We start from the raw sequence: 14052 nt of genomic DNA, 5'->3' as shown, positions 1-14052 counted from the left end.
AATGACACAAAAAAGACCTGTGAGCAAGATAAGAGTGAATCCAAGAAAGAGCAGTGTTGCAGAGGCCAAAAGAGCTAAGTGTTTGTAGGAGGAGGGGGTGGTCAACTGTGTTGAAGGCAGCTGAGAGGTCAAGTAAGATAAGTATGGAGTAGTGGCCATTACTTTTAGCAGAAAGAAGATTGGTAGTAACCTTGGTAAGGGCAGTCTCAGTTGAGTGTTTGGGGCGGAATCCAGATTGCAGGGTGTCAAGCAAGGAGTTGGTGGACAGGAAGTGGGTTAGGCGATTGTAAACTAGTTTTTCAAGGAGTTTTGATGTTAGTGGAAGCAGTGATATGGGGCGGTAGCTTTTAGGAGAATTAGGGTCAAGGGAGGGTTGTTTGAGTATGGGAGTGACCTTTGCATGTTTGAAAGAAGATAAGAATGAACCGATAGAGAGAGATAGGTTGAAGATGTGAGGGAGAGCAGAAGTGAGGGTGGAAGACAGGGAGGGTATTAGATTAGAAGGGATAGGGTCGAGCGGGCAGGTAGTGAGGAAGATAGTAACAAAGAAACTTCATTCTCAGTGACTGGATGGAAAATACAGAGGGTGGCAGAGGGAGTAACTGGGCCTGTTGTTGGAAGATTGCAGGTTGGTGTTCGGATGTTGTTTCGGATAGTACGTGTTTTGTTTAAAAAGTAGTCTGCCAGGTCTAGGTATAGATATATATTTAAAAAAATAATCATTTATGTATAGAAATATATATTTTAAAATAAAAAAAACATTTTCTTCTAGGTGAAGACCATTGGAATGCAAAATATGAATAACTACCTTCTGGTTTAGTGCTGTAGCTCTAACGCGGTCTCGGGCTAGCTCGCAAATTACATAATAGAAGTAAATTGGAATGTTGTTTAAAATTGTATTCTCTATCAGAATCATGTAAGAAAAATTGTGGGTTTCATATCCCTTTAATTATAATCAGACGTATGTATCAGCAGCATGATCAGTAAAAAGTTTGATAAAGTCAGGGGAAGAACTAATCTGTTTTACACCATAAGCAAAGTAAAGAAATTAACTTTTCAGTTGATTTTTCACTAAGCAGTTATTACAATAGTGGGTATAAGAGGATTTAATTACAGAATCTGTCACAAAGAGATTGCAATCCATCCATTTCAGACATTACCTTTCCTGGAGCTACTAGCTGTTCCAACGACCTGCTGCTCAGCCTTGGAGGGGCTTCTCTGGGTTGGTCTGGGTGTTGTAGTGGTGGTGATAGGACTTTTCTTCTTTTCTGTTCTTGTTGCCTGGATCTCCAGCTGTTCCTTCTCAGCACTTTGCTCTAAAACAAATGAAATAAAGGAAATGTTTTACACTACTGTTCTGTGTGCCGGATATAGTCTTCATCTAGCCTCTTTTGGAAAGTTATATTTCTAAAGTGTCTTCTTTTATAGATAGTAGGTTCGTTTCCATTGAGTCACAATTGGGATTGCACAAGATTGCAAAACAAAAAAGATGCTGTCAGAAAGCATTATGCTTACCGACAGTTTTCCACCATTTACTGGCAGCAGGGACCCAGCTACCCAAAACAATCACATGTCCCATAGAAAATAATAGAACACAAAAATCTAAATTTTACACCCAGTTTCCATTCAATGTGCAAGCAGGTAAAACACTTTTGGATGCTGTTGTTAAAGTCTCAATCATTACAGCATGCTCAACTAGGTGTAAAAGAGGAAAACTACGCATTTTTGAGGCTTATTTTCCATTGAGGTATTAAAGTTCATAAGCAAAGCTTTTCTTTTTAAATAAATATTACATATAAAAAGAAATTTAAAAAGAAATGGCTGTCCTTAAAGTGATGGTAAATCCTAGCATTTGAGAAACGCTAGGATTTACCATTGGAACAAACACAGAGCGCCTCACACAGCCCACAGCAGAACACTATTTTGCTGTGAGGTAACGTTTTCACCTCTTAGCCAATAGCCATGCTGCCAGCTGGCGCCATGCCGGATAGCTAGCATGCTATTGGTTAACATCAACTCACAGCAAAATAGCGTTTTGCCGTGGGCTGCCTGAGGCGTTCAACGTGGCAAACGCTTCAGACAAATAAAGGAACTTTCAGCATGAAGTATTTTATACTTAATGACTGAAAGTCCCCTTTAATTGGTCCACTGGTAAAATACTATCACTTTAATTTAAAATAAATTCTTTAAATTCTGTGATTATTAATTAGGTGACCAAATCACTCTACCTAGCTTAAAAACCACCAAACTCCTAAAACTGCAACGCAACAAACTTCCATGTCTCTACTGATCACAGGTAAGGAGCACAGGCGCTATCATTAACTTTTAAAATATAAGGTCAGGTAACCATAGCAACAAACTTGTTATGGGTTATTTTTCGAGAACACAATGTCGGTTGGAAACGTTACAACAATGTTAACTTACACATACATGAAAGGGCCGACCGCACGTATTGCGCAATTTTTTAAATAGAAACCTGAAATGAAACGCATAAACTGCTTTTAGCTGTTGGTAGCTTTGGTGTGCATACTTCCATACTTGTTTTGGCATTTTCTGTTCCTTCTTTTTCCCCAATGCCCTCCATCACATCCATAAACATTCTTAAGTTGTGCCCTGTTTGTCCTTTCAGAGATCTCTTCTTGCATATTCTTGCACTCCCAATAGTAATTAGAAAGAGAGAGAGAGATGCACTCAGCTGAGACAGAACAAAAGCTGGAAAAACTTCCGTGCCTGTTCATTTTATTATAGTGTGTCACTCAGGGTGCATACTCTTTTAGCACACTATGCCCCTTCACAGAGAAAAAAATATCCTGTAGCATATCAGTCTGACCCTGCCCAATGACAGTCCAGCGCCGAAATACCAGGCAATTCCTCTCTGAACAAGAGAAACAACAACCCCAGACGATCGTTTCGGCCTTCTGTGGGCCTCGTCAGTGAGGTGCAGTCGCATCTCTCTAAGGGCATGTGTGCAAGGAGTCCACGTCTGGTTTCCCCTTTTACTCTTAGGGAGACCCAAGAGCAATTTGCATAAATAGAAAGAGAGAGAGAGATGCACTCAGCTGAGACAGAACAAAAGCTGGAAAAACTTCCGTGCCTGTTCATTTTATTATAGTGTGTCACTCAGGGTGCATACTCTTTTAGCACACTATGCCCCTTCACAGAGAAAAAAATATCCTGTAGCATATTAGTCTGACCCTGCCCAATGACAGTCCAGCGCCGAAATACCAGGCAATTCCTCTCTGAACAAGAGAAACAACAACCCCAGACAATCGTTTCGGCCTTCTGTGGGCCTCGTCAGTGAGGTGCAGTCGCATCTCTCTAAGGGCATGTGTGCAAGGAGTCCACGTCTGGTTTCCCCTTTTACTCTTAGGGAGACCCAAGAGCAATTTGCATAAATAGAAAGAGAGAGAGAGATGCACTCAGCTGAGACAGAACAAAAGCTGGAAAAACTTCCGTGCCTGTTCATTTTATTATAGTGTGTCACTCAGGGTGCATACTCTTTTTTAGCACACTATGCCCCTTCACAGAGAAAAAAATATCCTGTAGCATATGAGTCTGACCCTGCCCAATGACAGTCCAGCGCCGAAATACCAGGCAATTCCTCTCTGAACAAGAGAAACAACAACCCCAGACGATCGTTTCGGCCTTCTGTGGGCCTCGTCAGTGAGGTGCAGTCGCATCTCTCTAAGGGCATGTGTGCAAGGAGTCCACGTCTGGTTTCCCCTTTTACTCTTAGGGAGACCCAAGAGCAATTTGCATAAATAGAAAGAGAGAGAGAGATGCACGCAGCTGAGACAGAACAAAAGCTGGAAAAACTTCCGTGCCTGTTCATTTTATTATAGTGTGTCACTCAGGGTGCATACTCTTTTAGCACACTATGCCCCTTCACAGAGAAAAAAATATCCTGTAGCATATCAGTCTGACCCTGCCCAATGACAGTCCAGCGCCGAAATACCAGGCAATTCCTCTCTGAACAAGAGAAACAACAACCCCAGACGATCGTTTCGGCCTTCTGTGGGCCTCGTCAGTGAGGTGCAGTCGCATCTCTCTAAGGGCATGTGTGCAAGGAGTCCACGTCTGGTTTCCCCTTTTACTCTTAGGGAGACCCAAGAGCAATTTGCATAAATAGAAAGAGAGAGAGAGATGCACTCAGCTGAGACAGAACAAAAGCTGGAAAAACTTCCGTGCCTGTTCATTTTATTATAGTGTGTCACTCAGGGTGCATACTCTTTTAGCACACTATGCCCCTTCACAGAGAAAAAAATATCCTGTAGCATATTAGTCTGACCCTGCCCAATGACAGTCCAGCGCCGAAATACCAGGCAATTCCTCTCTGAACAAGAGAAACAACAACCCCAGACAATCGTTTCGGCCTTCTGTGGGCCTCGTCAGTGAGGTGCAGTCGCATCTCTCTAAGGGCATGTGTGCAAGGAGTCCATGTCTGGTTTCCCCTTTTACTCTTAGGGAGACCCAAGAGCAATTTGCATAAATAGAAAGAGAGAGAGAGATGCACTCAGCTGAGACAGAACAAAAGCTGGAAAAACTTCCGTGCCTGTTCATTTTATTATAGTGTGTCACTCAGGGTGCATACTCTTTTTTAGCACACTATGCCCCTTCACAGAGAAAAAAATATCCTGTAGCATATGAGTCTGACCCTGCCCAATGACAGTCCAGCGCCGAAATACCAGGCAATTCCTCTCTGAACAAGAGAAACAACAACCCCAGACGATCGTTTCGGCCTTCTGTGGGCCTCGTCAGTGAGGTGCAGTCGCATCTCTCTAAGGGCATGTGTGCAAGGAGTCCACGTCTGGTTTCCCCTTTTACTCTTAGGGAGACCCAAGAGCAATTTGCATAAATAGAAAGAGAGAGAGAGATGCACTCAGCTGAGACAGAACAAAAGCTGGAAAAACTTCCGTGCCTGTTCATTTTATTATAGTGTGTCACTCAGGGTGCATACTCTTTTAGCACACTATGCCCCTTCACAGAGAAAAAAATATCCTGTAGCATATCAGTCTGACCCTGCCCAATGACAGTCCAGCGCCGAAATACCAGGCAATTCCTCTCTGAACAAGAGAAACAACAACCCCAGACGATCGTTTCGTCCTTCTGTGGGCCTCGTCAGTGAGGTGCAGTCGCATCTCTCTAAGGGCATGTGTGCAAGGAGTCCACGTCTGGTTTCCCCTTTTACTCTTAGGGAGACCCAAGAGCAATTTGCATAAGTAGAAAGAGAGAGAGAGATGCACTCAGCTGAGACAGAACAAAAGCTGGAAAAACTTCCGTGCCTGTTCATTTTATTATAGTGTGTCACTCAGGGTGCATACTCTTTTAGCACACTATGCCCCTTCACAGAGAAAAAAATATCCTGTAGCATATTAGTCTGACCCTGCCCAATGACAGTCCAGCGCCGAAATACCAGGCAATTCCTCTCTGAACAAGAGAAACAACAACCCCAGACAATCGTTTCGGCCTTCTGTGGGCCTCGTCAGTGAGGTGCAGTCGCATCTCTCTAAGGGCATGTGTGCAAGGAGTCCACGTCTGGTTTCCCCTTTTACTCTTAGGGAGACCCAAGAGCAATTTGCATAAATAGAAAGAGAGAGAGAGATGCACTCAGCTGAGACAGAACAAAAGCTGGAAAAACTTCCGTGCCTGTTCATTTTATTATAGTGTGTCACTCAGGGTGCATACTCTTTTTTAGCACACTATGCCCCTTCACAGAGAAAAAAATATCCTGTAGCATATGAGTCTGACCCTGCCCAATGACAGTCCAGCGCCGAAATACCAGGCAATTCCTCTCTGAACAAGAGAAACAACAACCCCAGACAATCGTTTCGGCCTTCTGTGGGCCTCGTCAGTGAGGTGCAGTCGCATCTCTCTAAGGGCATGTGTGCAAGGAGTCCACGTCTGGTTTCCCCTTTTACTCTTAGGGAGACCCAAGAGCAATTTGCATAAATAGAAAGAGAGAGAGAGATGCACGCAGCTGAGACAGAACAAAAGCTGGAAAAACTTCCGTGCCTGTTCATTTTATTATAGTGTGTCACTCAGGGTGCATACTCTTTTAGCACACTATGCCCCTTCACAGAGAAAAAAATATCCTGTAGCATATCAGTCTGACCCTGCCCAATGACAGTCCAGCGCCGAAATACCAGGCAATTCCTCTCTGAACAAGAGAAACAACAACCCCAGACGATCGTTTCGGCCTTCTGTGGGCCTCGTCAGTGAGGTGCAGTCGCATCTCTCTAAGGGCATGTGTGCAAGGAGTCCACGTCTGGTTTCCCCTTTTACTCTTAGGGAGACCCAAGAGCAATTTGCATAAATAGAAAGAGAGAGAGAGATGCACGCAGCTGAGACAGAACAAAAGCTGGAAAAACTTCCGTGCCTGTTCATTTTATTATAGTGTGTCACTCAGGGTGCATACTCTTTTTTAGCACACTATGCCCCTTCACAGAGAAAAAAATATCCTGTAGCATATCAGTCTGACCCTGCCCAATGACAGTCCAGCGCCGAAATACCAGGCAATTCCTCTCTGAACAAGAGAAACAACAACCCCAGACGATCGTTTCGGCCTTCTGTGGGCCTCGTCAGTGAGGTGCAGTCGCATCTCTCTAAGGGCATGTGTGCAAGGAGTCCACGTCTGGTTTCCCCTTTTACTCTTAGGGAGACCCAAGAGCAATTTGCATAAATAGAAAGAGAGAGAGAGATGCACTCAGCTGAGACAGAACAAAAGCTGGAAAAACTTCCGTGCCTGTTCATTTTATTATAGTGTGTCACTCAGGGTGCATACTCTTTTAGCACACTATGCCCCTTCACAGAGAAAAAAATATCCTGTAGCATATCAGTCTGACCCTGCCCAATGACAGTCCAGTGCAGAAATACCAGGCAATTCCTCTCTGAACAAGAGAAACAACAACCCCAGACGATCGTTTCGGCCTTCTGTGGGCCTCGTCAGTGAGGTGCAGTCGCATCTCTCTAAGGGCATGTGTGCAAGGAGTCCACGTCTGGTTTCCCCTTTTACTCTTAGGGAGACCCAAGAGCAATTTGCATAAATAGAAAGAGAGAGAGAGATGCACTCAGCTGAGACAGAACAAAAGCTGGAAAAACTTCCGTGCCTGTTCATTTTATTATAGTGTGTCACTCAGGGTGCATACTCTTTTAGCACACTATGCCCCTTCACAGAGAAAAAAATATCCTGTAGCATATCAGTCTGACCCTGCCCAATGACAGTCCAGCACCGAAATACCAGGCAATTCCTCTCTGAACAAGAGAAACAACAACCCCAGACGATCGTTTCGGCCTTCTGTGGGCCTCGTCAGTGAGGTGCAGTCGCATCTCTCTAAGGGCATGTGTGCAAGGAGTCCACGTCTGGTTTCCCCTTTTACTCTTAGGGAGACCCAAGAGCAATTTGCATAAATAGAAAGAGAGAGAGAGATGCACGCAGCTGAGACAGAACAAAAGCTGGAAAAACTTCCATGCCTGTTCATTTTATTATAGTGTGTCACTCAGGGTGCATACTCTTTTAGCACACTATGCCCCTTCACAGAGAAAAAAATATCCTGTAGCATATCAGTCTGACCCTGCCCAATGACAGTCCAGCGCCGAAATACCAGGCAATTCCTCTCTGAACAAGAGAAACAACAACCCCAGACGATCGTTTCGGCCTTCTGTGGGCCTCGTCAGTGAGGTGCAGTCGCATCTCTCTAAGGGCATGTGTGCAAGGAGTCCACGTCTGGTTTCCCCTTTTACTCTTAGGGAGACCCAAGAGCAATTTGCATAAATAGAAAGAGAGAGAGAGAGAGATGCACGCAGCTGAGACAGAACAAAAGCTGGAAAAACTTCCGTGCCTGTTCATTTTATTATAGTGTGTCACTCAGGGTGCATACTCTTTTAGCACACTATGCCCCTTCACAGAGAAAAAAATATCCTGTAGCATATCAGTCTGACCCTGCCCAATGACAGTCCAGCGCCGAAATACCAGGCAATTCCTCTCTGAACAAGAGAAACAACAACCCCAGACGATCGTTTCGGCCTTCTGTGGGCCTCGTCAGTGAGGTGCAGTCGCATCTCTCTAAGGGCATGTGTGCAAGGAGTCCACGTCTGGTTTCCCCTTTTACTCTTAGGGAGACCCAAGAGCAATTTGCATAAATAGAAAGAGAGAGAGAGATGCACTCAGCTGAGACAGAACAAAAGCGGGAAAAACTTCCGTGCCTGTTCATTTTATTATAGTGTGTCACTCAGGGTGCATACTCTTTTTAGCACACTATGCCCCTTCACAGAGAAAAAAATATCCTGTAGCATATCAGTCTGACCCTGCCCAATGACAGTCCAGCGCCGAAATACCAGGCAATTCCTCTCTGAACAAGAGAAACAACAACCCCAGACGATCGTTTCGGCCTTCTGTGGGCCTCGTCAGTGAGGTGCAGTCGCATCTCTGTAAGGGCATGTGTGCAAGGAGTCCACGTCTGGTTTCCCCTTTTACTCTTAGGGAGACCCAAGAGCAATTTGCATAAATAGAAAGAGAGAGAGAGATGCACTCAGCTGAGACAGAACAAAAGCTGGAAAAACTTCCGTGCCTGTTCATTTTATTATAGTGTGTCACTCAGGGTGCATACTCTTTTAGCACACTATGCCCCTTCACAGAGAAAAAAATATCCTGTAGCATATCAGTCTGACCCTGCCCAATGACAGTCCAGCGCAGAAATACCAGGCAATTCCTCTCTGAACAAGAGAAACAACAACCCCAGACGATTGTTTCGGCCTTCTGTGGGCCTCGTCAGTGAGGTGCAGTCGCATCTCTCTAAGGGCATGTGTGCAAGGAGTCCACGTCTGGTTTCCCCTTTTACTCTTAGGGAGACCCAAGAGCAATTTGCATAAATAGAAAGAGAGAGAGAGATGCACTCAGCTGAGACAGAACAAAAGCTGGAAAAACTTCCGTGCCTGTTCATTTTATTATAGTGTGTCACTCAGGGTGCATACTCTTTTAGCACACTATGCCCCTTCACAGAGAAAAAAATATCCTGTAGCATATCAGTCTGACCCTGCCCAATGACAGTCCAGCGCCAAAATACCAGGCAATTCCTCTCTGAACAAGAGAAACAACAACCCCAGACGATCGTTTCGGCCTTCTGTGGGCCTCGTCAGTGAGGTGCAGTCGCATCTCTCTAAGGGCATGTGTGCAAGGAGTCCACGTCTGGTTTCCCCTTTTACTCTTAGGGAGACCCAAGAGCAATTTGCATAAATAGAAAGAGAGAGAGAGATGCACTCAGCTGAGACAGAACAAAAGCTGGAAAAACTTCCGTGCCTGTTCATTTTATTATAGTGTGTCACTCAGGGTGCATACTCTTTTAGCACACTATGCCCCTTCACAGAGAAAAAAATATCCTGTAGCATATCAGTCTGACCCTGCCCAATGACAGTCCAGCACATAAATACCAGGCAATTCCTCTCTGAACAAGAGAAACAACAACCCCAGACGATCGTTTCGGCCTTCTGTGGGCCTCGTCAGTGAGGTGCAGTCGCATCTCTCTAAGGGCATGTGTGCAAGGAGTCCACGTCTGGTTTCCCCTTTTACTCTTAGGGAGACCCAAGAGCAATTTGCATAAATAGAAAGAGAGAGAGAGATGCACTCAGCTGAGACAGAACAAAAGCTGGAAAAACTTCCGTGCCTGTTCATTTTATTATAGTGTGTCACTCAGGGTGCATACTCTTTTAGCACACTATGCCCCTTCACAGAGAAAAAAATATCCTGTAGCATATCAGTCTGACCCTGCCCAATGACAGTCCAGCGCCGAAATACCAGGCAATTCCTCTCTGAACAAGAGAAACAACAACCCCAGACGATCGTTTCGTCCTTCTGTGGGCCTCGTCAGTGAGGTGCAGTCGCATCTCTCTAAGGGCATGTGTGCAAGGAGTCCACGTCTGGTTTCCCCTTTTACTCTTAGGGAGACCCAAGAGCAATTTGCATAAATAGAAAGAGAGAGAGAGATGCACTCAGCTGAGACAGAACAAAAGCTGGAAAAACTTCCGTGCCTGTTCATTTTATTATAGTGTGTCACTCAGGGTGCATACTCTTTTTTAGCACACTATGCCCCTTCACAGAGAAAAAAATATCCTGTAGCATATGAGTCTGACCCTGCCCAATGACAGTCCAGCGCCGAAATACCAGGCAATTCCTCTCTGAACAAGAGAAACAACAACCCCAGACGATCGTTTCGGCCTTCTGTGGGCCTCGTCAGTGAGGTGCAGTCGCATCTCTCTAAGGGCATGTGTGCAAGGAGTCCACGTCTGGTTTCCCCTTTTACTCTTAGGGAGACCCAAGAGCAATTTGCATAAATAGAAAGAGAGAGAGAGATGCACGCAGCTGAGACAGAACAAAAGCTGGAAAAACTTCCGTGCCTGTTCATTTTATTATAGTGTGTCACTCAGGGTGCATACTCTTTTAGCACACTATGCCCCTTCACAGAGAAAAAAATATCCTGTAGCATATCAGTCTGACCCTGCCCAATGACAGTCCAGCGCCGAAATACCAGGCAATTCCTCTCTGAACAAGAGAAACAACAACCCCAGACGATCGTTTCGGCCTTCTGTGGGCCTCGTCAGTGAGGTGCAGTCGCATCTCTCTAAGGGCATGTGTGCAAGGAGTCCACGTCTGGTTTCCCCTTTTACTCTTAGGGAGACCCAAGAGCAATTTGCATAAATAGAAAGAGAGAGAGAGATGCACTCAGCTGAGACAGAACAAAAGCTGGAAAAACTTCCGTGCCTGTTCATTTTATTATAGTGTGTCACTCAGGGTGCATACTCTTTTAGCACACTATGCCCCTTCACAGAGAAAAAAATATCCTGTAGCATATCAGTCTGACCCTGCCCAATGACAGTCCAGCACCGAAATACCAGGCAATTCCTCTCTGAACAAGAGAAACAACAACCCCAGACGATCGTTTCGGCCTTCTGTGGGCCTCGTCAGTGAGGTGCAGTCGCATCTCTCTAAGGGCATGTGTGCAAGGAGTCCACGTCTGGTTTCCCCTTTTACTCTTAGGGAGACCCAAGAGCAATTTGCATAAATAGAAAGAGAGAGAGAGATGCACGCAGCTGAGACAGAACAAAAGCTGGAAAAACTTCCATGCCTGTTCATTTTATTATAGTGTGTCACTCAGGGTGCATACTCTTTTAGCACACTATGCCCCTTCACAGAGAAAAAAATATCCTGTAGCATATCAGTCTGACCCTGCCCAATGACAGTCCAGCGCCGAAATACCAGGCAATTCCTCTCTGAACAAGAGAAACAACAACCCCAGACGATCGTTTCGGCCTTCTGTGGGCCTCGTCAGTGAGGTGCAGTCGCATCTCTCTAAGGGCATGTGTGCAAGGAGTCCACGTCTGGTTTCCCCTTTTACTCTTAGGGAGACCCAAGAGCAATTTGCATAAATAGAAAGAGAGAGAGAGAGAGATGCACGCAGCTGAGACAGAACAAAAGCTGGAAAAACTTCCGTGCCTGTTCATTTTATTATAGTGTGTCACTCAGGGTGCATACTCTTTTAGCACACTATGCCCCTTCACAGAGAAAAAAATATCCTGTAGCATATCAGTCTGACCCTGCCCAATGACAGTCCAGCGCCGAAATACCAGGCAATTCCTCTCTGAACAAGAGAAACAACAACCCCAGACGATCGTTTCGGCCTTCTGTGGGCCTCGTCAGTGAGGTGCAGTCGCATCTCTCTAAGGGCATGTGTGCAAGGAGTCCACGTCTGGTTTCCCCTTTTACTCTTAGGGAGACCCAAGAGCAATTTGCATAAATAGAAAGAGAGAGAGAGATGCACTCAGCTGAGACAGAACAAAAGCGGGAAAAACTTCCGTGCCTGTTCATTTTATTATAGTGTGTCACTCAGGGTGCATACTCTTTTTTAGCACACTATGCCCCTTCACAGAGAAAAAAATATCCTGTAGCATATCAGTCTGACCCTGCCCAATGACAGTCCAGCGCCGAAATACCAGGCAATTCCTCTCTGAACAAGAGAAACAACAACCCCAGACGATCGTTTCGGCCTTCTGTGGGCCTCGTCAGTGAGGTGCAGTCGCATCTCTGTAAGGGCATGTGTGCAAGGAGTCCACGTCTGGTTTCCCCTTTTACTCTTAGGGAGACCCAAGAGCAATTTGCATAAATAGAAAGAGAGAGAGAGATGCACTCAGCTGAGACAGAACAAAAGCTGGAAAAACTTCCGTGCCTGTTCATTTTATTATAGTGTGTCACTCAGGGTGCATACTCTTTTAGCACACTATGCCCCTTCACAGAGAAAAAAATATCCTGTAGCATATCAGTCTGACCCTGCCCAATGACAGTCCAGCGCAGAAATACCAGGCAATTCCTCTCTGAACAAGAGAAACAACAACCCCAGACGATTGTTTCGGCCTTCTGTGGGCCTCGTCAGTGAGGTGCAGTCGCATCTCTCTAAGGGCATGTGTGCAAGGAGTCCACGTCTGGTTTCCCCTTTTACTCTTAGGGAGACCCAAGAGCAATTTGCATAAATAGAAAGAGAGAGAGAGATGCACTCAGCTGAGACAGAACAAAAGCTGGAAAAACTTCCGTGCCTGTTCATTTTATTATAGTGTGTCACTCAGGGTGCATACTCTTTTAGCACACTATGCCCCTTCACAGAGAAAAAAATATCCTGTAGCATATCAGTCTGACCCTGCCCAATGACAGTCCAGCGCCGAAATACCAGGCAATTCCTCTCTGAACAAGAGAAACAACAACCCCAGACGATCGTTTCGGCCTTCTGTGGGCCTCGTCAGTGAGGTGCAGTCGCATCTCTCTAAGGGCATGTGTGCAAGGAGTCCACGTCTGGTTTCCCCTTTTACTCTTAGGGAGACCCAAGAGCAATTTGCATAAATAGAAAGAGAGAGAGAGATGCACTCAGCTGAGACAGAACAAAAGCTGGAAAAACTTCCGTGCCTGTTCATTTTATTATAGTGTGTCACTCAGGGTGCATACTCTTTTAGCACACTATGCCCCTTCACAGAGAAAAAAATATCCTGTAGCATATCAGTCTGACCCTGCCCAATGACAGTCCAGCACAGAAATACCAGGCAATTCCTCTCTGAACAAGAGAAACAACAACCCCAGACGATCGTTTCGGCCTTCTGTGGGCCTCGTCAGTGAGGTGCAGTCGCATCTCTCTAAGGGCATGTGTGCAAGGAGTCCACGTCTGGTTTCCCCTTTTACTCTTAGGGAGACCCAAGAGCAATTTGCATAAATAGAAAGAGAGAGAGAGATGCACTCAGCTGAGACAGAACAAAAGCTGGAAAAACTTCCGTGCCTGTTCATTTTATTATAGTGTGTCACTCAGGGTGCATACTCTTTTAGCACACTATGCCCCTTCACAGAGAAAAAAATATCCTGTAGCATATCAGTCTGACCCTGCCCAATGACAGTCCAGCGCCGAAATACCAGGCAATTCCTCTCTGAATGCTTTATAACTCTGAAACCGTTTTTATGTAAATTACTCTTAGGTCTCCCTAAGAGTAAAAGGGGGAAACCAGACGTTGGACTCCTTGCACACATGCCCTAGAGATATGAGATATGCAACTGCACCTCACTGACGAGGCCCAAGAGAGGCCGAAACGCACGTCTGGTGTTTGTTGTTTGTCTTGTTCAGAGAAGAATTGCCTGGTATTTCGGTGCTGGACTGTCATTGGGCAGGATCAGACTGATATGCTACAGGATATTTTTTCTCTGTGAAAAGGCATAGTGTGCAAAAAGAGACTGCACCCTGAGTGGCACTGGCCTTGTGGACAAGCACGGAAGTTTTTCTAGCTATTGTTCTGTCTCAGTGAGTGCGTCTCTCTATTCTCTTGATTTTATGTAAATTACTCTTAGGTCTCCCTAAGAGTAAAAGGGGGAAACCAGACGTTGGACTCCTTGCACACATGCCCTAGAGATATGCAACTGCACCTCACTGACGAGGCCCAAGAGAGGCCGAAACGTACGTCTGGGGTTTGTTGTTTGTCTTGTTCAGAGAAGAATTGCCTGGTATTTCGGTGCTGGACTGTCATTGGGCAGGA

General features: G+C 45.5%; 1 protein-coding gene across 1 annotated transcript in view; it reads right to left on the bottom strand.

Moving 5' to 3' along the window:
* The window catches only part of COL20A1 (collagen type XX alpha 1 chain), a 478350-nt gene that overhangs the window by 399707 nt on the left and 64591 nt on the right, over positions 1-14052 (bottom strand). Inside the window, exon 6 of the mRNA XM_053708962.1 lies at positions 1161-1316. Within this exon, the coding sequence (XP_053564937.1) occupies positions 1161-1316 (156 nt within the window). The remainder of the gene's footprint in view (positions 1-1160; positions 1317-14052) is intronic.

Source organism: Bombina bombina, chromosome 1 (assembly GCF_027579735.1).
Source record: "Bombina bombina isolate aBomBom1 chromosome 1, aBomBom1.pri, whole genome shotgun sequence".
Taxonomy (NCBI): domain Eukaryota; kingdom Metazoa; phylum Chordata; class Amphibia; order Anura; family Bombinatoridae; genus Bombina; species Bombina bombina.
This window is presented reverse-complemented; position numbering and strand designations above follow the sequence as displayed.